The sequence below is a fragment of the Pseudochaenichthys georgianus genome, chromosome 1, assembly GCF_902827115.2.
Source record: "Pseudochaenichthys georgianus chromosome 1, fPseGeo1.2, whole genome shotgun sequence".
NCBI classification, from domain to species: Eukaryota; Metazoa; Chordata; class Actinopteri; order Perciformes; family Channichthyidae; genus Pseudochaenichthys; species Pseudochaenichthys georgianus.
The window spans coordinates 27474616-27497678 of record NC_047503.1 but is presented as its reverse complement, the minus strand read 5'-3'; the positions used below and the strand labels follow the sequence as shown (position 1 = coordinate 27497678).

Below are 23063 nucleotides of genomic sequence, written 5' to 3'. Positions count from 1 at the left end.
ATTTATTTTTTATTTATTTTTTTGCATTTAGCTGACGCTTTTATCCAAAGCGACTTACAATAAGTACATTCGACCAGGAAGACACAACCTTGAGGAAAACAGAATCATATAAGAACATCAGGTTTCAAAGAGCCAATCGTTTCAAGTGCTGCTCAACTGGCTAAGCCAGTCCTTTATTAGTATATAAGTGCTCTGTTAGCAGTTCTTTGTTAGTCATTCTATCGCTCGAAGTGGAGTCGAAAGAGATGAGTTTTCAGTCTGCGCCGGAAGGTGTGTAAGCTTTCTGCGGTCCTGATTTCAATGGGGAGCTCATTCCACCATTTTGGAGCCAGGATAGCAAACCCACGTGTTTTTGCTGATGGGAACTTGGGTCCCCCTCGCAGCGAGGGTGCAGCGAGTCGTTTGGTTGATGCAGAGCGTAGTGCACGTGCTGGGGTGTACGGTTTAACCATGTCCTGGATGTAGGAAGGGCCAGATCCATTCGCAGCATGGTACGCAAGTACCAGTGTCTTGAAGTGGATTCTAGCAGTTACCGGAAGCCAGTGGAGGGAGCGGAGGAGCGGCGTGGTGTGGGAACATTTTGGAAGGTTGAAGACCAGACGAGCCGCTGCATTCTGGATGAGCTGCAGAGGTCGGATGGCACATGCAGGTAGACCAGCCAGGAGGGAGTTGCAGTAGTCTAGGCGTGAGGTGACGAGAGCCTGGACCAGAACCTGCGTCGATTTCTGGGTCAGCTGTGGGCGTATCTTCCTGATGTTGAAAAGCGTGTATCTGCAGCAGCGGGTTGTAGCAGCGATGTTTGCAGTAAACGACAGGTTGTTATCTAGGATAACACCCAGATTCCTTGCAGTCTGAGTCAGGGAAACAACAGAGGGGCCGATGTTGATAGTTAGGTCAAGAGTGGGACAATCTTTTCCCGGAAGGAAAAGCACTTCAGTTTTGTCAAGGTTGAGCTTGAGATGATGAGCGGACATCCACTGAGAGATGTCAGCTAAACAAGCAGAGATGCGTGCGACGACCTGGGTCTCTGAGCGGGGAAAGGATGAAGTGTACAAAATGAAGCTCCGTGCATTTTGATTGGCTGCTTGGTTCTTCCTGAATTGCTTCTGTAGGAACGAGATGCCCCGAGCCCTCCCTCTGCGAGCAGGACAACACATTTGTCAGCTAACACCTCATTTAAATTTAAAATGTAATTTAAGAACCATTCAAATGTATAAGCTGCACTGCACCTCACAATATCAACAATTTACCAACACGCTCTCAGCATGAATGCGGGTCACCTGGGAAGATAAGTGTGTGTGGGTTATTGTGTATGTCCATATTTTTGTGTGTTTTGATGAACTGCATTCCATTTTTTTGCAATTGTTCAACATCCTCCTGAGATCTGGCCAACTCAAACCCTGACACCGCGACACATCGGTACATAATCAACCCTCAAAGGCATGAAAAGGACTACAAAGCTCAGCGTTAGCTTTTAAAGCTGTAGCATCCAAGGACTCTTCATTATGAATCTCCTGCCTCTTTTCAAATCACTGATGCAAGAAGTACGCTCTCACATGACAGAAAGAGAGAGGGAGAGCATACGTGAAGGAATGAAAATCCTTGTGCTGTTATGTTCAAATAAAGGTTTCCATGGCAACCACATGCACCATTAGTCTCCTTATCAAAACTCAGGGATGAAGCGCCTCAATTACCCCTTGTTCTGATACTCACACTCACACGGACTCTTATCCCTCAGATCTACAAGAGTATCTCAACCTTTGATTGAGGGTTGCTTTGCACAAATGGTACATAACTGTATGTATGGAGCTAAATCTGGGGGCGAAAATGTTGATCATTTAAAAAAATGTATCTGCAAGTTTTGACCCTGAACTTTGAAAAATACAATTATTTAATCAAACGATTTAGTGTATGAACAGTTTGTTTGGACTAAATATTATTTAATTCAGTAAGAATTAATATTTTACTGTCCCTTTCCCAATTCATATTTATTTTGATATTTGAGTCCTTCATAAAGCATGTTTTAAAGTTGAATGGACAGGGAGAGAAAAGGGGATTCAGCTTCAGAAGAGAATATTATTGGGGAACATTTCAAATTAAAAGCTCAGGCAACATCTCTCAAGGTATGCAGATTGGATTGTCGAATTACTTAATTAAGACGTTATCGTTATTGTTTAAGGCTTACAGTTAGGAAATACACTAACTAAGAAGTGCACTACATCAAATAGATAATTTGTATATTGTTTAAATGAAATTACCCAATCATTTTCCATTAATCTTTATAATGACAAATACAGTTTTTATAATAAACTTTGGATTTTGCACAAATAGGTGATTTTCAGTTTTTGTTATTTACCCAATCCTCCCTCCCCCTTTATTTTTCTCTTTTCTGTGTTCCTGTGATGTATAGTGAGAAAAAAGGATATCAAAGCCCTGTCTACAAGCTCAATTTCCCAACCAAAATATCGGAGACTTTTCAGATATTTTGTACGTAATTCCAAATCAGTCATTTTTAGTATTTTCTTTTGCTACCATGCAAACCCTTTGAGACATTAGCCTGAAAGAATGTAAGAAAAACAGTTCAACATCAAAAAGGAAGAAGAAACAGCAGGGGAGTGATGAAGGTCAACACTTTTACTTTCAGGTCATTCAAACTCAACCAGGCACACAGGAAGAGACACACACACACACACTAACAGAGGCAGTCCCTCATCCATGCTGCTGATCCAATCATAGGGCCTGGCGCAGGATGACAGTCTGGGGATTGCATCGTCATCAGAACAAATCCAGCCCAGAGGATGTCAGCTCTCATCCAGACAGACAGCCGTCTCAGCTCATCAGGTCACGGGCAGCAGGCTGCTGGGCTGAATACCAACAGGCAACCTCTAGTATCCGTCTGCAGATTGGGCTGAATAACAATGAGAAGGAAACAGGTGCTTTCCCTTAGTTCTGACATGTTTATGTTTTCAATGCATGTCAGTTAAAGGTCACCTATTATGCAAAATCCACTTTTTCATGTCTTCTATACATGAACATGTGTCCCCTGTGTGTAAAGAGATTCTGAAAGTTTCAGGAAAAAAGATTGGCTCACTTTTTGTCCTGATCCATTTCTATAAAAACCTGTCTGAAAATGAGCCGATCAGATTTTGTCCACTTTATGATGTCATAACGATTTTTTGGGCTTGTGTAACCATTAGCCAATAACTAACCAAGGTAACCCCCGCCCACCTTATCACCTGAATCTCCTCCTACCAAAGTGTTCTTTGTAACCAAATATCTCTCAGAGGGGCGTGGGGAGTGGCTCCTTATTTTCATCTAAAGCAGGGGTCTCCAACACGTCGATCTACTACGAAGCAACGTTACTACGCTATAATCGATAATTGAGCGGCGAGCTACTGAAAAGCTGCCCGCGAGCTTTTCAGTAGCTCGCCGCTCAATTATCGATTATAGCGTAGTAACGTTGCTTCTTGATTTTTCGGCCGCGGCCGGACAATAAAATGTTTTTATTTTAGAATTGTTTCTGTCACACAAATATAAAATTGGTCCGTGACGCAGAGATCAAGGAGCAGATGTGACAGAGGCACAGCGACACCACACATGGAGCAGTCTGCTTTATCCAGCAGCACCAGTCCAGAACCAACAGCAGAATGACCCGCTCTGAATCAGTCTGCGTCGCTGCGGCTCAGAGACACACAGGGAGGGAGTATGAATGTCCTCTCGCTATTTTCAGTTGATAAATACGTGTGTAAAGTTTGTGAAGGCAGGAGGAAAGCTTCAGCGATCACCGTCTCCTCTCCGTTCCTCCAAACCCCGCCCCCTCCTGAAAAATAACTACTAATAAGAGTGACAGGCTGATAGTGAGTGACCTGATAGAAACTTTATTATTCACTTAATCACTGATTGATATGATGAAGCTAACTTAATCTCATACATTCATGGGATTCATGTAACAGTAAGACAGAGAATGTAAGTGTGCACCCACATGCACTATTTTTGTTTTTATAATGCTGTTTATAATACCTACTCCTGTTGTCTGCTTTGTTCAGACTCAAGTCCTGTGTGTGATGCCTCATTCAGGACATTCAGTGTCCTTTTTTTAACAGAAGACCGTTGCTGGAAGCTGCAGCTAGACTGCAGAAGTATTAGTTTTTGAGGATGGAAAAATGTCACACACAGATATAGGGAGGCTAGACCAATACAATTGATTTATTATGGTTTATAATTTAATGTCAAGACGAAGAAGAAGAAAATATGGCTGCACTGTTCAGTGTCAATCCTGTGGAGATGGAGATGGAGGTTATAAATCTCCAAAATAATGTTCAGCTGAAGTCTCAGCAAAACTCACAACATTTCTGGAGCCTTGTAGACCCAGAAAACTATAAGAACATTCACCAAGCAACACTGAAAATGTCTGATTTATTTGGCTCTACATACCTTTGTGAAGCAGCTTTTTCTGGCATTAAATCTAAATACAGAACAAGACCAACTGATGAACATGTAAATGACTCTATTATAGTGAACCTAAGTGGGTACACTCCAGCATACACCTCTATGGTGGACTCCATGCAGCGCCAGTCATCTCACTAACTGTAAAAAAGAGTGAATGCACTTATTTTACACATGTGCCATAAGATGCTTGCAAGGTGGTGATTAAGGCTATGTATTTACTATGTGGGCTATAATAAGAAGTGAAAACATTGTATTTTTCTCTTGGACATTTATGTGAATCTTCAGTGATGTACTTACTATGTTGTCCATATTAATATGTGAGAAATTGTCGTTTTCTTGGACCTTGATGTGAAGTTAAGATTTTAGATAAGCTTTAGGTATTGCAATTTCACACGTGTACAAAAGTAGCTTAATTCAACTGATGAGTGCTATGTGAATAAATGTAAGCGATGCGATGCAAGTAGCTCTTGGCCACTTTCATTTTTTCAAAGTAGCTCTCAGGTGGAGAAAGGTTGGAGACCCCTGATCTAAAGTAACAGACAGAGAATCAGCACTTTTGAAACAGGGCTGAAACAGAGGGGTTTATGGGATGCTACAATGCATGATCTGTTTGGTATTTCGAGCCAAACACTTCAGAGACATGTTTTGTATATATCTGTAACCTATATTATATTGATGAAAAACAGTATAATAGGGGACCTTTAAATGACCCCCTGTACAAAGCCACCTATGATTGTCTTATATTGAAAGATGAATTTATATGCTGCTTCTGCGATGTCTCATTGATCTCTTTGTACTGTCACAACTTTGTGCTAATGTTTTTCTGACTGCCATTTAACTGCCTATGGTTTATATTGCTGTTTGACATGAAGTCACTCTTTAAATTCCTCAAGGTTTTGTTCTCGATTAAGCTACACTAGCAGTGAATGGGACATGTCAGTCTGTCAATCTATGCCACAAATATTGGAATGATTGCTATTAAATGTTGTATAAACACTCATCATCCCCAGAGGATGAACATTTTATGGATTTTGGCAACACCAGGATTTTTCAATTGTTGGTGATATTGGTTTTAAATGCCTTATCAACTACTACTGGATGGATAGCCATGAACCTTGGCCCGCATCAAATCCAAATGTCCAAATGATTGCCTGTTTCCCCCACGGCTGAACCAGCAGGTTGACAGTATTGGATGAGTTGGCATGAAATATCTGGCACAAACATTCTTGTCCGCCTTAGGTTGAATTTTAATATTGCTGGTCACATAACCACTATAGACTCTTGGTATTAATGTTTTCTGAGACTTATTTCTCATACTGATTTGAATTGCCTATTTTTCTCGTTTTCTCTTCCTGTAAATATTATATGACATTATGGGTTATACAAATTACCTTGGCTGCACATTCAGTAATAGATAATTACAATAAGTACAAACCAGTGCACATAGTGTAGCCTTCGTTCCTTCTGTGAATGGGAATCACCTTTTCTGCTTGTGTCTGTAATGAGATAGTGCAGGTGGACAATAGCCTCAAAGGAAAAGCGCACAAAGCTCGACACAGCACAATAATCACGCTGTGTGACCCGCTGACCTTCCTCTGAAGATCTGCAATTACACCAAGTGGCTCTTTTTCATATAAGGATCACTCAGGTGTTAGAAGGACACAAAGGCTGTCAACCCTCACAGATATGTTTGTCACACTTAAACACGTAAATATATTGAAAATTCATCGATATCATTGAATGGCTCACCATCAGTTTTCACACATACTATGTGTACTACATAAAGACATGAAAACATGCATTTACATGCACACACACACACACACACACACACACACACACACTATCAAACGATTGATTGATGGCTTACAGATCTGCTGCGCTAAGCTTTAAATATTTATCATACACTCTTGTGGTCTCTCATCTTCTGCCACATGTTCATCGACCCAGTGCCCCTGCTGGTATTCACGTGTGTGTGTGTGTGTGTGTGTGTGTGTGTGTGTATTTGTGTGTCTCTGGAAGTTTTTCCTTGTACGATGTGAGGGTCTAAGGACAGAGGGTGTCGTTTTTCTCATACTGATATTCTGAACAATCTGTGTTGTTGTATTTGCTGTAAAGTGTCTCTACTGTAGGCTAATTTTATTATGTACAGCACTTTGGCTCGACCAAAAATCGTTTATAAATGTGCTATATAAATAAAACTTGATTTGATTTGATTTGTGTGTGTGTCTCAACGTTTGGCATCATGTTCTTGATGTTAAAGTAAATGCGTAAGTTGGTGCTTAGTTGTTTGTGTAAAATAATTGTGTTAATCATGTAGCATTTTACCGTCAATAAATGATTGATTCTCAGGGAGGACATAAACAAATGAGATCATCAGCAAGAGAAATGGGAACCTCATTGTGTCCCCTCGGATTGAATTTTATAGGAAACTGATTGTTTTACAGTATTTCATGAATTGCATTAGGGAAACATTAAGTCATTTTGTTTTAATTAATGCAGAATGTCATTATGAGCTTTGTAGTTTAATCATAATTCAAATCAAGAAACAATCTCTTAAAAAAGAAATATAATAATAAAGACTGCATCTTTAACCCAAAACTCACTGTGTATGATTAACCTGTTCAATCCATTTGACACAGCTTTCATCACCTCACTGCTCATCTTTCAACTCAATGACCTTGGTATACAGGGGGGTGGAAATGGCTCACTGCACTAGTGTGTGTACGCACGTATGAGAGCATGTATGTGTATGAGAATGTAACTGTATATGTGTGTTTGGTGTGTTTGCTACAGTGACAGCTTTAGGGGCTCCATGCTGGTGGAGGCCTGTGAGTCCAACATCTGCTCACTGCTGGGGGGAGAAGTGCAGAAAAAACCATCGGTCTCCAGCCCCCTCATCTCATCTTCCATCATCTCATACCACGGCTTCTCCTCGTTTTAATCTCAGATTTCCTCCTCATTGCTTTATCAAAGCCTGTACCTCCTGTTCACCTCCTGTTCTTCATCCCTTCCTTCCTGTGAGCTCCCAATGAACCTACAAAGAAAAAAGAGATTGGAAAATGGCATCTGAAAACAGATGTATAGACACTGTTGTAATATTACAGAATATTACTGTAGAAATGGCAGATATAAATATATATTTTTTATGTTTGTACATAATCATAAGGTATGTTAATGATAAAGAATATCACTAAGATGATGAATGTATTGTATTTATTGATTTTAAAACATTACATTACAAATTACAAAAGACCTCATGAAAGGAAAAACAAGAAGTGAGGATACCCGGCCCGGAGGAAGCCCGGGGTCCCCTTCTGGAGCCAGGCCCAGAAGGAGGACTCGTCGGCGAGCGTCTGGTGGCCGGGCTTGCCACGGAGCCCGGCCGGGCCCAGCCCGAAAAGGCAACGTGGGCAACACCTCCGCTTCTCTGTCCCGCGGGCCCACCACCTACGGGAAACATCGATGGGGTCGGGTGCGCTGCCAGACGGGTGGCAGTGAAAGCGGAGGGTCTCGACGGACCAGACCCGGGCGGCAGAAGCTGGCTTTGGGGACGTGGAACGTCACCTCTCTGGGGGGGAAGGAGCCGGAGCTTGTGCGGGAGGTGGAGCGGTACCAGTTGGATCTGGTTGGGCTCACCTCTACGCACAGCGTCGGCTCTGGAACCTTACTTCTGGATAGGGGTTGGACTCTATTCTTCTCCGGAGTTGCTCAAGGTGTGAGGCGCCGGGCGGGTGTGGGGATACTCACAAGTCCCCGGTTAGGTGCTTCGTTGTTGGAGTTTACCCCAGTGGACGAGAGGGTCGCCTCCCTACGCCTGCGGGTTATGGGGGGGAAAACTCTGACTGTTGTGTCTGCTTATGCACCCAACAGCAGTTCAGAGTATTCGGCCTTCTTGGAGACCCTGGAAAGAGTCCTGTATGGGGCTCCTGAAGGGGACTCCTTAGTCTTGCTGGGAGACTTCAACGCACATGTGGGCAATGATGGAGACACTTGGAGGGGCGTGATTGGGAGGAACGGCCCCCCTGATCTGAACCGGAGTGGTGGTTTGTTACTGGACTTCTGTGCTAGTCATGGATTGGCCATAACAAACACCATGTTCGAACATAAGGATGCTCATAAGTGTACGTGGTACCAGAGCACCCTAGGCAGAAGGTCCATGATCGATTTCGTTATCGTATCATCGGACCTGAGGCCGTATGTTTTGGACACTCGGGTAAAGAGAGGGGCGGAGTTGTCAACTGATCACCATCTGGTGGTGAGTTGGGTCGAGTGGCGGGGGAAGCCTCTGGATAGACCTGGTAAGCCCAAACGTGTAGTTCGGGTGAACTGGGAACGTCTGGAGGAGGCCCAAGTTCAGGAGGCCTTCAACTCACACCTCCGGCGGAGCTTTTCGGGCATTCCTGTGGAGGTTAGGGACATTGAACCAGAGTGGTCGGTGTTCAAAGCCTCTATTGCCGAAGCCGCGGTGGGGAGCTGTGGTCTCAAGGTCTTAGGTGCCTCAAGGGGCGGTAACCCTCGAACCTCCTGGTGGACACCGGTGGTCAGGGAAGCCGTCCGACTGAAGAAGGAGGCCTTCAGGGATTTGTTATCCCGGGGGACTCCCGAAGCAGTTGCAAGGTACCGACAGGCCCGAAGGGCAGCAGCCTCATCCGTGGCCGAGGCAAAGCAGCGGGTGTGGGAGAAGTTCGGAGAAGACATGGAGAAGGACTTTCGGGCGGCACCAAAGTTGTTCTGGAAAACTGTCCGACACCTCAGGAGGGGGAAGCAGGGAACCATCCAAGCTGTGTACAGTAAGGATGGGACGTTGTTGACCTCAACTGATGGAGTGTTGGGACGTTGGAAGGAACACTTTGAGGAACTCCTGAACCCGACAACTCCGCCCTCTATGTTAGAGGCAGAGCTGGAGTATGACGGGGGATCAACGCCAATCTCCCGGGGGGAGGTCACTGAGGTCGTCAAACAACTCCACAGTGGCAAAGCCCCGGGGGTGGATGAGATCCGCCCGGAAATGCTGAAGGCTCTGGGTGTTGAGGGACTGTCATGGTTGACACGTCTCATCAACGTTGCGTGGAAGTCGGAAACGGTACCGAAGGAGTGGCAGACCGGGGTGGTGGTCCCCCTTTTCAAAAAGGGGGATCAGAGGGTGTGTGCCAATTACAGAGGCATCACACTACTCAGCCTCCCCGGGAAAGTTTACTCCAAGGTACTCGAAAGGAGGGTCAGGCCGATTGTCGAACCTCAGATTGAGGAGGAACAATGCGGATTCCGTCCTGGTCGTGGAACGACGGATCAGCTTTTTACTCTCGCAAGGATCCTGGAGGGGGCCTGGGAGTACGCTTATCCGGTCTACATGTGTTTTGTAGACTTGGAGAAGGCGTATGACCGGGTTCCCAGGGAGTTACTGTGGGAGGTGCTGCGGGAGTATGGGGTGAGGGGGTCTCTACTCAGGGCCATCCAATCTCTGTACTCCCAAAGCGAGAGCTGTGTCCGGGTCCTCGGCAGTAAGTCGGACCCATTTCCGGTGAGGGTTGGCCTCCGCCAGGGCTGCGCTTTGTCACCAATCCTGTTTGTAATATACATGGATCGGATTTCGAGGCGTAGTCGTGGGGGGGGGGGTCTGCAGTTCGGTGGACTAAGGATTGCACCACTGCTTTTTGCAGATGATGTGGTTCTGATGGCTTCATCGGTCTGCGACCTTCAGCACTCACTGGATCGGTTCGCAACCGAGTGTGAAGCGGCTGGGATGAGGATCAGCACCTCCAAATCTGAGGCCATGGTTCTCAGCAGGAAACCGATGGACTGTCCACTCCAAGTAGGGAATGAGTCCTTACCCCAAGTGAAGGAGTTCAAGTATCTCGGGGTCTTGTTCTCGAGTGAGGGATCAATGGAGCGTGAGATGGGCCGGAGAATCGGAGCAGCGGGAGCGGTATTGCAGTCGCTTTACCGCACCGTTGTGACGAAAAGGGAGCTGAGCCGGAAGGCAAAGCTCTCTGTCTACCGGGCCATTTTCGTTCCTACCCTCACCTATGGTCATGAAGGATGGGTCATGACCGAAAGAACGAGATCGCGGATACAAGCGGCCGAGATGGGTTTCCTCCGCCGGGTGGCTGGTGTCTCCCTTAGAGATAAGGTGAGAAGTTCGGTCATCAGGGAGGGACTCGGAGTTGAGTCGCTCCTCCTTCGCGTCGAAAGAAGCCAGTTGAGGTGGTTCGGGCACCTAGTTAGGATGCCACCTGGGCGCCTCCCTAGGGAGGTGTTCCAGGCACGTCCAGCTGGGAAGAGACCAAGGGGTAGACCTAGGACCAGGTGGAGGGATTATATCTCTTCGCTGGCCTGGGAGCGCCTTGGGATCCCCCAGTCAGAGCTGGTTGATGTCGCCAGGGAAAAGAAAGTTTGGGGCTCTCTGCTGGAACTGCTACCCCCGCGACCCGACCACGGATAAGCGGGAGAAGATGGATGGATGGATGGACATTACAAATTCAATTTTAAGGATAACAATTAAAAACACAGATTTCCAACATGGTCTAAATCTGTTAAAAGACAACGAAAAAGCAACAAACCGCAAGTTCTATTTCGTCCCTATTGACCGCCAGAGGCGGTGCTTTAGCACTGGATATGTCCATCGCGCGCATGCGCAGCTCGAGTACCAATAACAACAAAGTCACCTGTGACCCACTATATCCGCCGGTATTGTCAGAGGATCTGTTCCTTTTCATCTTCTCGCTGCGCGAGGGTACCGTGGCTACGTTTTCGTAGCCTACAGCGTTCAGGTTTGAGCGTTTGATCGGAGGGATTTCTCTGCAAACAGCTGGCCGCGTGAAGCTTCGCGACTGACAGTCGGGGCTACGGGTCGTTAGACGCTTCCTCCAGGAGCTGCGCCGGCTGTGCAGAGCCGCGACAGACAGGTTTGTGTCAGCTTGTTGCTAGTGATGGCTGTGTTTCCACACCCGCTCCCAGCCAAGTTGTCCTGATTACCGTCTGATTGTTTGTGGCTTAGACTTTCTGGTGACGACAGTGTTCCCGCTTCCTCTCCCATAAAGTTGCCCTTATGCTCTTCTGAAAGTTCTGCTTGTGGCGTTGTGCCAGCTTTGGCTGCGTCCCTCATTCGATTTAGTATGGAAAGCCAAGAGTGTCATACTTTAAACCCGTTTTTCCTTTAGATGCAGAAAGTAAGGTAAGTACTTTCTATTTCCTAGAAGCTATTATCTGGTCTTAACATTTGTGTTCTGACTTGGTCGCTTGGTTGTTAGCAGCAGCCGTTTGGCTAACACCTTGCTGTTGAGCTTAACTATTAACTCAGGGCAGTGCTCCCGCTCCCTGTAGCATAGGGTTTGATTGCAGTAGCGCTAGTTCGTTGTATTACTGCTCCTAGTACTAGACTCCTAGCACTAGGATGATCTGCAGAGAACATCTTCACGGCGGGTGCTGTGTGCTCGGCATGTGCGGTTACTACTGTAACCAGACACGGTTCTATGCGGGCTGTTCTCTTTCTTAGAAGCTAATTATCTGGTCTTAACATTGTGTTCTGACTTGGTTGCTTGATTGTTAGCAGCAGCCGCTTGGCTAACACCTTGCATGTACGGTTAAGCTTCATTATTTAACTCAGCCGGTGAGGGCAGTGCTCTCGCTGCTGCTCCCGGTAAACGCATGGTGTGGTTGCAGTAGCGCTATATCGTGGTATTTACTGCTCCTAGTACTAGACTCCTAGCACTAGAACGATATGCAGAGAACAATCTTCACTGTGTGTGCCGTGTGCTCTGCATGTATGGCCATTAAGGAGGATTTCATCCTCCCAATATTATATTGTCTAGTGGGCAGCCGTTGGCTGACACTTTTAGGCACCGGCCACAGTTACTATTGTAACTAAGGTTCTAAGCCGTTAGTACTGGCCATAATTACTACTGTAACTACGGTTCCAAGCTGTGTAAGTACTGGCCATAGTTAATATTGTAACTACGGGGTTAAGCCGTAAGTACTGGCCATAGTTACTACTGTAACTACGGTTCCAAGCTGTGTAAGTACTGGCCATAGTTAATATTGTAACTACGGGGTTAAGCCGTAAGTACTGGCCATAGTTACTACTGTAACTACGGTTCCAAGCCGTGCACGTACTGGCCATAGGCAATACCGTAACTACGGCTCTATGCCGTGTAAGTACTGGCCATAGTTACTACTGTAACTACGGTGCTAAACCATGCAAGTACTGGCCAGAGTTACTACTGTAACTACGGCTCTATGCCGTGTAAGTACTGGCCATAGTTACTACTGTAACTACGGTTCTAAACCATGCAAGTACTGGCCAGAGTTACTACTGTAACTACGGCTCGATGCTGTGTAAGTATCCAAGCCGTGCAAGTACTGGCCAGAGTTACGACTGTAACTACGGTTCTAAGCCGTGTAAGTACTGGCCATAGTTACTACTGTAACTACGGTTAGATGCCGTGTGAGCCCTGGCCATGGTTACTGCTGTAACTACGGCTCTGTGCTATTCTATTCTTTAGAAGCTAGTTATCTGGTCTTAAACATGTGTGTTATTTGACTTGATCTCGCTTGATCGTTAGCAGCAGCCGCTCGGCTAACGTCTTGCGTATACTGTTACCGGTATACTGTCGCTCCCGCTCCCTCTACCGGTAATGCGGATGTAGCTACATCCCTTTTTCTGTTCGGCGAGTAGTAGCACCGCTCTACTCTTCCCGTTCAGCAGGTAGCCGGTGAAGGCTGTGTTCCCGCACCCGCTCCCGGTTACACTGCATCTGGCGTTCGACTCTAACTTAACCAGTGAAGGCAGTTCTCGCCCCCGCTCCTGGTAGACGCCAAACCGCCTTGTTTTTTCTGTTAAGCAGGTAGCTGGTGAAGGCTGTGTTCCCGCACCCGTTCCCGGTTACGCTGCATCTGGCATTCGTCTCTAACTCGACCAGTGAAGGCAGTGTTCTCGCCCCCGCTCCTGGTAGACGCGGAACTGCCTTGTTTCTCCGTTAAGCAGGTAGCCGGTGAAGGCTGTGTTCCCGCACCCGCTCCCGGTTACACTGCATCTGGCATTCGTCTCTAACTCAACCAGTGAAGGCAGTTCTTGCCCCCGCTCCTGGTAGACGCCAAACTGCCTTGTTTTTCTGTTAAGCAGGTAGCTGGTGAAGGCTGTGTTCCCGCACCCGCTCCCGGTTACACTGCATCTGGCATTCGTCTCTAACTCAACCAGTGAAGGCAGTTCTCGCCCCCGCTCCTGGTAGACGCCAAACTGCCTTGTTTTTCTGTTCAGCAGGTAGCTGGTGAAGGCTGTGTTCCCGCACCCGCTCCCGGTTACATTGCATCTGGCATTCGTCTCTAACTCAACCAGTGAAGGCAGTTCTTGCCCCCGCTCCTGGTAGACGCCAAACTGCCTTGTTTTTTCTGTTAAGCAGGTAGCTGGTGAAGGCTGTGTTCCCGCACCCGCTCCCGGTTACGCTGCATCTGGCATTCGTCTCTAACTCAACCAGTGAAGGCAGTGTTCTCGCCCCCGCTCCTGGTAGACGCTAAACTGCCTTGTTTATTCTGTTAAGCAGGTAGCTGGTGAAGGCTGTGTTCCCGCACCCGCTCCCGGTTACGCTGCATCTGGCATTCGTCTTAATTTAACCAGTGAAGGCAGTGTTCTCGCCCCCGCTCCTGGTAGACGCTAAACTGCCTGGTTCCGTTAAGCAGGTAGCTGGTGAAGGCTGTATTCCCGCACCCGCTCCCGGTTACGCTGCATCTGGCACTCGCCTCTAGCTCAGCCAGTGAAGGCAGTGTTTTCGCCCCCGCTCTTGGTAAACTGCCTTATTTGCTAATCCAGCTAGGTGAAGGCAGTGATCTAGCTCCCGCTCCCTCTGCCATAACGTGGGTGTAATTACATCCCTCTTTCTGTTCGGCGAGTAGCAGCAACGCTCTACTCTTTCCATTAAGCAGGTAGCTGGTGAAGGCTGTGTTCCCGCACCCGCTCCTGGCTACGCTGCATCTGGCTACCTACAGAATGGTTCATTCATGTAGCGCCTGTAGGTTTTCTCTTGAGCCCGAGGACGGCCACGACCGCTGCCCCTCCTGCCTCGGCCGCTTCTGGCGGTCAGTGGGGACGAAATTCGAGCATCTGAGGGAGGTTCTCACGGTAAACGCCTGCATGAGCTGTAGCTGCATGCCTCGGGTGCTCAGAGTGGCTCGAATCACTGAGGTGGAACGTCTGGCAGCAGCCAACAGACACCTCTCCTTGTCACGTACTCCTCCAGATCAATTCGGCCGTTCCCGGCGACTTGAGGGAGCGATGGCTTTGTGTGCTCCCCCCCCCCCCCCCCCCCCCAATAGAAGGACTAGAAATAGGCTGTCCTCTAAAGTGGATCGGCTAGCTGCCGATAGGGGCATGATGAAGTCGCCTCTTGGCCCTTCAGCTTGGGCCCGGTGTAGGGGCTGCTAGCGCCCCTCCTTCGGTTGGCACCCCTCCTTCGGTTGGCACCCCTCCTTCGGCTGACGCACCTCCTCCGGTTGACGGAGAGTCCTCCGTCGCGTACCAGTCGAGCCAGGGGAGCTGTTTAGATCAGCTGCCCTGGAGGCACTGGAGTGTGCCGCCCAAGCTAGGCAGACCAGGCAGCAGCACTCGGGTCCTCGCAGACCTGTGCCCACTCCCAGCAGGCCCAGGGGCCGCTCTAGCAGCCGCACTCAGCCGCTGGATTACAGGGGTGGTCTGCAGAGGTCTTAGCGGCCCACTCAACCGCCTCCCAATGACTTTCGTGCCCCATGTCACCCGCCTTCCAGACGGCCTCGTGCCCCAGAGCCTTACCGGAACCCCCCCAAGAGGCTCCAGGGTCCGGGGGGCTGGGCTCTGAAAGTCGGCGGATTTCGCCCGATCTTGGACCTCAGAGGAATCAACAGATTCCTGAAGGTGCTGCCATTCTATATGCTGACTACTGCATACGCACAGGTGGAGTGGTTCCCAACCGAGGGATGCCTACTTCCACGTGGGCCGGGCAAGAGGGTGCCTTATATTCAGTTCCTCCGGCCCTTGGGCAGACTGGCAGCTGCCTCGGCCGCTGGGCCCTTAGGCCCGCTGTCGTTGTGCCCCATGCAGATGTGGCTGAACAGCCTTCACTTGGACGCCAAGTGGCACAGGCACAGTGAAGTCAGGGTGTCGCAGCATTGCTCCACTCTCCGTCACGCTGGAGGGGCAAGGCCTATCTCTGGTAGGCGTGCCCATGGGCGCCATCCCATCCCGCCAGGAGACCATCACCATAGGTGCATGTCTCTCAGGGTGGGGTGCAGTGCGGCAGGGCAGGACTGTTCAGGGTCAGTGGTCTGCCCAGCAGAGTGCGCGCCGGGTCAACGTGCTAGAGCTTCAGGCCGTGCAGCTTGCACTCACGCACTTTCTACCCCAACTGGGGGGCAAGAATGTGCATGCTCCTTGGGGACAGCATGTACATTGTTGCTTAGACAACAGTCCCTTCTAGATAGTGGACGTTCTCACTCCACTCTGAATTTATGTGGCTGCGATTCTGCCCAACATGTTCGGGTTGACGGCGCCACGGCGGGGGGGCCACAGGTCGGTGTCCCTCTTTATGAGAGGGGCTTTACGGCAGCGTCCCCCTTGCACCTCGAGGGCTCCGGCTTGGGACCTGCCCTTGCTGCCGGATGCCCTATCACCTCCTCCCTTCGAGCCCCTGGCCCAGGTGGGGCTTAGGTGGCTGCCCACAAAGGCAGCATTTCTGCTTGCCATAGCCTCAGGGAAGCGAGTCGGGGAGTTGCAGGTCCTCTCCATAAACAATACATGCCCAAGGTGGGACTCTCATGCGTTGCCCTTTGGGCAAATGTGGCATTCCCGCCCGGGGTCCTTCCACAAACTCACTTCAATCAGCCTGCCCAGCTGGCACGCTTTGACATTCAGGAGTACGGCACATCGAAGTTGCTGTGCCCGGGGGGTGCCCAAAGGGCGTATATCAAGGCTACTGCCTGTATACGGCAGGAGGAGCAACTCTTGAGTTTGCCCTGGCGGCACTAAAGGAGGTTAGGCCCTCTAACCAGTGGCTTCCCCACTGGGTTGTCGATACCATCTCACAGGCTTACGGGGCCAGTGGCCGCCCCCTGCCACCAGGCTGAGATGCCACTCTACAAGGAGCATCTCAACATATTGGGCTGCCCTGAGAGGGGTGCCCCTGGAGACCATCTGCGCCGCGGCGTCGTGGGCGTCTTCTGGCACATTCTCCAGTTGTCATCAGGTCAATGTCGCCACTCCCCATTCTTTGGGCGTGGTCCTTTTGCCGAGCTCCGCTGCTTCCAGTGGTGAGCAAGGGCTTGGATTCTTCATGACATTGTTGGTATAGGTCATCCAGTGCTAAAGCACCGCCTCTGGCGGTCAGTAGGGACGAAATAGAACGATAGTTACGGCTGTAACTACGGTTCTATGAGTCCCGGATGACCGCCAGAGTTCCCTGTCACTCAGAATTCTTGTGTGCTCGCGAGAAGATTCGGGGAACAGATCCTCTGACAATACCGGCGGATATAGCCGGTGTCACGTGGGTCACAGGTGACTTTGTTGTTATTGGTACTCGAGCTGCGCATGCGCGCGATGGACATATCCAGTGCTAAAGCACCGCCTGCGGTCATCCGGGACTCATAGAACCGTAGTTACAGCCGTAACTATCGTTGTTCAACATAAAATTAAAGACAATCCTGAAATCCATAACAACTTAAAGAAAAAGAACTCCAAAAACAAGCAAAAAGGACAGCTGAAATAACAGTGCGTTTGCAAAATGAATTAGGAATTTAAGTGGGGAATATGTAAACTGAAAAACGTTTCTAATTGTAAGAGGTCCCAGCTTCCCTTCCCATCGCCTTTTTGCATTTGTAACTATAGCACTCACTGTCTTGCAGGCAGAATGACATTTACAAGTGTAAGGCAAATGTCAGCCTTATGAACGGAGGTACCGTGGGACTTGCCCTTCACATGTACGGGTGTCCGCTCAATGGAAATGCGATGTCAACTTCCGATGTCAAGTTCCTGTCAGCGGCTAGACAGATGTTACCAGTGTTTACCAGTGTTGCCAGGGGCATGATAACATCCTCCACTGGAGGTTGGGTGGTGCTGCTGTGAATAAGGCCGACTATGGGTGCCGATGGGCGGACGGTAAAGCACCGCAAAGTAGACCCCCTTTAAGTGTAGCCAGGGGCACGAGAAAAATCCTCCATGGAGGTTGGGTGGTGCTGCTGTGAATAAGGCCGACTATGGGTGCCGATGGGCGGACGGTAAAGCACCGCAAAGTAGACCCCCTTTAAGTGTAGCCAGGGGCACGAGAAAAATCCTCCATGGAGGTTGGGTGCTGCTGCTGTGAATAAGGCCGACTATGGGTGCCGATGGGCGGACGGTAAAGCACCGCAAAGTAGACCCCCTTTAAGTGTAGCCAGGGGCACGAGAAAAATCCTCCATGGAGGTTGGGTGGTGCTGCTGTGAATAAGGCCGACTATGGGTGCCGATGGGCGGACGGTAAAGCACCGCAAAGTAGACCCCCTTTAAGTGTAGCCAGGGGCACGAGAAAAATCCTCCATGGAGGTTGGGTGGTGCTGCTGTGAATAAGGCCGACTATGGGTGCCGATGGGCGGACGGTAAAGCACCGCAAAGTAGACCCCCTTTAAGTGTAGCCAGGGGCACGAGAAAAATCCTCCATGGAGGTTGGGTGGTGCTGCTGTGAATAAGGCCGACTATGGGTGCCGATGGGCGGACGGTAAAGCACCGCAAAGTAGACCCCCTTTAAGTGTAGCCAGGGTCACCCTGCATGCGTCGTCAAATGTGATTGAAATGGACAGATTCCTGTACATTTCAATCACTTTTAATGGGGTCGTCAAATGTGATTGAAATGGACAGATTCCTGTACATTTCAATCACTTTTAATGGGAGTCGTCAGTATATGGAGCTTAACCCATAATTCCCGGACGTTCCAGGCCGAATTTGGAAGCTCATATGCGGCCTGCCATGCGCCTCCACCCGTGGAAAGCAAAAAAAAGTAAAGAAAACGGTCAATTATATGTTAAAATAATCAAAAATGAAGTTTTTAAAAATTCTCGAAAAACGGCTAAGTGCCAACGGGGGAGGGGGTCAAGTCTTCGGCGCTTCGGGACGAAGCCCCGGAGACTTTTGCACTCCCCCGTTGCAATTTACAACGGAGAGGGGAAACGAGAGCTCCCCTCCTCCGTCCAAAAAATTCATTCATCTTTTCCAAGCTACCATCTGCACGAAATCGGAAACCCGGTTTTTGAGAGCACTTAGAAAAAAACGAGCTATTTTCACATGATGGGGAAATCATGGAGGAATGTATCCGCCTCATGAGCACTTTGGATCGGATGAAATTGTTGCCTGGAGGACCCCCAATCATGGTTCTCACAAAACTTTAAGTTTTCAAACTGGTCTCTGGAGGAATGCAAGGGGAGTTGTCAGGGGACTCTACCCGCCTCAAGAGGCACTATTTTGGGATACATTTTATCCATTTTCACCCCTTTTTATGGTTCTTCCAAAAAGTTAACTTAGACTTTTTCCGACTCTGGAGAAAGGTAGGGGGAGTTGTCAGGGGACTCTACCCGCCTTTTGGAACACTATTTTCGGATACAATTTATCCATTTTCACCCTTTTCTCTGGTTCTTCCAAAAGTTGACTTGTACTTTTTCTGACTCTGGAGAAATGCAATGGGAGTTGTCACGGAATAACGAGACACTATTTTCGGCTAAAATGGTTGTCTGGAGGACCCCCAATCATGGTTCTCACACAACTTTAAGTTGTGAAACTGGTCTCTGGAGGAATTCAAGGGCAGTTTTCACGGAATAACGAGACACTATTTTCGGCTAACATGGTTGCCTGTATGACCCCCACTCATGGTTCTCACAAAACGTTAAGGGCGTTCTCCCCGGCAACCCGCCAGCAGATGAAAACACACACCCCTCCGCCTCTCCACCTCTTCCGAGGGACGAGGGAACCGCGCGGGGGTCTGCTGGAGGCTACTGCCGGGTGCTCCGTCCTGCGCCTCATCGGGACCCTGACTCCAGCGCGGTGTGGCGGCCTCGCCCTGGCCGTCCACCGTGCGCCCTCTGGGTACCTGACTCCCCTGCCTCCTCTGGGGGCAGGTGAGAGGGGTTCAATGCCTCCCCGGAGGATACTGTTATCCCCACGTTGTCGTACCCGAAACTGTCGGGTATCCTTTGGGAGAACCAGACTCTGGATGAACGTGAGGGGAGATTACAGGGATCTCTGCCCGCCTAACGAGTGCCTACATGGGACACCGCACCATGATGCAAATGAAAACAAACACAGATTTGAAGATAAGCTGAGTGCACCTTTCGTGAGTCTTTTCACGCTTCCTTCTTTTTTACCCACGATTCTGGTGACATTTCCCGGTACCGAAATGCTCAAGAATACAGATCGCATGGCGGTCCGTTGTCCGATCTGTAATAGTTCCTACCGTGCCCTGAGCAAGCACCTTCAGAGGCGCCATGGTGTGCGTAACTTGGATGAAAGAAAAATTCTGCTGTTGTTGGCCAACGGACGGACCAACATTAGGCTCCATCCCTGTACCATTCTGGGATGCGAGTACCGTGGCACAAGGCTGGATCGCCAGAGACCATGTTGAGCTGGCCCGGGAGGAACTACATGTGGTTCAAAATCAAATGAAAATGACAGTGGCCAAGAAGGAGCTTTATGAACTCCGAATGACAAACCCCACCATAGAAATGATTACCGCTTGGGCTGTTGACACGGTGGCAGATGACGATATACTGTCACAACCTCCACCCTTGTCCCCGGTGAATGAATGTGACAACCCGGACTGCAAAGAATGGAGGCTGGAGGCAAACGCAGTGAGGGCTCAGCGGGACATATATGCTGCTGAGGTGAAATCCCTGCGCTGCAAGTTGCAGCAGAGGATAAAGCACAAGCGACAGAGGATGGATCAGCGGGCCGGGGACATGCCCGCGTTCGATGGGGAGGAAAGAGAGCGGGTCATTCTGAAGAAACGACCCCGAACAGAGTCGACACCAACGAGGCTGTCCAAGTCGAAAGGTCCCTCCTGCAGCAAGTCTCCTATTCCCGCCTGCAGCACGTCTCCCATTCCCGCCTGCAGCAAGTCCCCCACTGGCTCTCACACCCATTCATCCAGCTCCTCAGAGCCTGCATCCATGCATACCAAGGCCTCGTCAACCTCCCCTCCCATAAATTCCCCCTGGTTCCGGGGCAGGGGCCGGGGAAATATAATGCGGGACATCACATTCCCACGAATTATGGGTAAGTGTGTTGGCTATGTGACACATGCAGTTTCTGTAACACACCCTGTGTTGTCATTAAAGTACTGTTTATATTTCACAGAGGATTATCTGCAAGGATACCGGGAGCATTATGCAGGTATCGACCCACCAGTAAGGCTCCAGGAAAACACAGTCTCCAAACTAAGCAGAGTGAAGTCGTTCCTCAGTTTCATGGCACACGGTTTCAATCGCCTGTCTGACTGGCTCTTTTTGAGGGATCTCAAGAGGATACGCGGGTGGTCCCGGAGCCTGATGAAGTCAAGCCTTCAGGTCACGACCTCCGACTTCTACATCAAGAATATATCACACTTTCTCAAGTACATGGCCGACACACCGTGCAAGGGGAGCAGGCTCAGCCAAACCGACATGATTTTAATCAAACGGGAAGTAGTTGCCATCCTGAAGTCCCTGAAGAGAAAAGTACTTATCCACCAGATGCAAGTGAAGCGTGACAAGATGGAAGGTCTGCCGAGCCACAACGACCTAATGACATGCTTGACTTCGACCACCACTCGCATCCCTCAGCTCCTGGATGTGATGGCCTGCAATCCGACTACCGCAACCCGTACCCTGCTCTATGGGTATATGACTCTTCATTGGAGCTGCATTTACGGCCACCGTCCGGGGGTCTACTCCAACATGACCAATGCCGAGGTCCGAAAGGCGGATACAACTGGCACTGCCTTCGGCTACCTGGTTCATGTGAGTGCTATTAATCAATGCATTTATTCCGGCAGTTATATGCATGATTGACATTGTATTGACACTCTCTAACTCTGTCATAACAGGTAAGCAACCACAAGACGGCCAACTCGTTCGGGGAAGCGCAGCTGTACCTCACCGCAGAAGAATTTGGATGGATGAAGAGGTGGCTGGAAATTAAGGGTACGCTGACCTGCACCCAGAGCCGTTACTTTCTATACACAGAGGGGAAGAACCCGTTCAGGAAGCTTGCCTACTCCCTGAGGATGGCATGGGCTGATGTAGGGCTCCACGGTCCCATTAACTTCACCGACCTCCGCACAGTCCACGCCGATAATGTGAAGAGATTTCAAGACAAAGGCAACCGCCAAAGAGTGAGTGATTTCATGTGTCACAACACTGCAACTGCGGACAAATTTTACGCGAATAATCCTTCTTTGAAGGAGGCTGCGGACATTCGGTTGCTCTTCACAGAGTCACTGCAAGCAGCGGCGGCGGCATCGACAGCAGCAGCAGCGGGAAATGAAGACACTTTTGCGGGTATTGACATCGACAGTGACAGCTCTGGAGAGGAGCACAGCCCGGCTCCCTACCAAGACTCCATACCAAGACATGTCCCGAAGAGGGACCAGTCACTGGCCGAACACAGCCCCTCAGACATGGGTGAAGAGAGGGTGCCATACTCTGCCCCAACTTCACCCACTGTTGCCAGTGATCAACTTGTAAATATGCAGTGTGTTGTTGTAATCAGTCCCCTTGTAAATACGTTATATCCTGTATGAATGTATTTATTACTGTCAATATTACTGTAAATAAAGTTTGTTAAAATTACTAAGTGTTCTGTTTTTAAAGCCCACTATGGGTTTTTTTCCTTTAAGATCCCCAGGGGCACGATATTCTGGTTCTGGTGGTAGCATGGAGGTGTTTAGTCCAAGTGAGGAGTGCTCAAGTGTGGGATGATTTGTAAGGTAGAAGAGGGTAAAACAAGTTAAAGTGTGAACCTCCAGCAGGGCAGGTGGTGCTGTGAAGAGGGCCGACTATGGGTGCCGATGGGCGGACGGTAAAGCACCGCAAAGTAGACCCCCTTTAAGTGTAGCCAGGGGCACGAGAAACATCCTCCATGGAGGTTGGGTGCTGCTGCTGTGAATAAGGCCGACTATGGGTGCCGATGGGCGGACGGTAAAGCACCGCAAAGTAGACCCCCTTTAAGTGTAGCCAGGGGCACGAGAAACATCCTCCATGGAGGTTGGGTGCTGCTGCTGTGAATAAGGCCGACTATGGGTGCCGATGGGCGGACGGTAAAGCACCGCAAAGTAGACCCCCTTTAAGTGTAGCCAGGGGCACGAGAAACATCCTCCATGGAGGTTGGGTGCTGCTGCTGTGAAGAAGGCCGACTATGGGTACCGATGGGCGGACGGTAAAGCACCGCAAAGTAGACCCCCTTTAAGTGTAGCCAGGGGCACGAGAAACATCCTCCATGGAGGTTGGGTGCTGCTGCTGTGAAGAAGGCCGACTATGGGTGCCGATGGGCGGACGGTAAAGCACCGCAAAGTAGACCCCCTTTAAGTGTAGCCAGGGGCACGAGAAACATCCTCCATGGAGGTTGGGTGCTGCTGCTGTGAAGAAGGCCGACT

The 23063-nt window shown here is 49.3% G+C and overlaps 1 protein-coding gene across 1 annotated transcript; it reads left to right on the top strand.

The window, feature by feature from the left end:
• Positions 1-20805: 20805 nt before the first annotated feature.
• Positions 20806-22218, top strand: LOC139434612 (uncharacterized). Its single transcript, XM_071204534.1, has 2 exons — positions 20806-21429; positions 21516-22218. Exons 1-2 carry the CDS (start codon positions 20899-20901, stop codon positions 22209-22211), a joined length of 1227 nt encoding a protein of 408 aa, XP_071060635.1. The 5' UTR covers positions 20806-20898; the 3' UTR covers positions 22212-22218.
• The last annotated feature ends 845 nt before the right edge of the window (positions 22219-23063 follow it).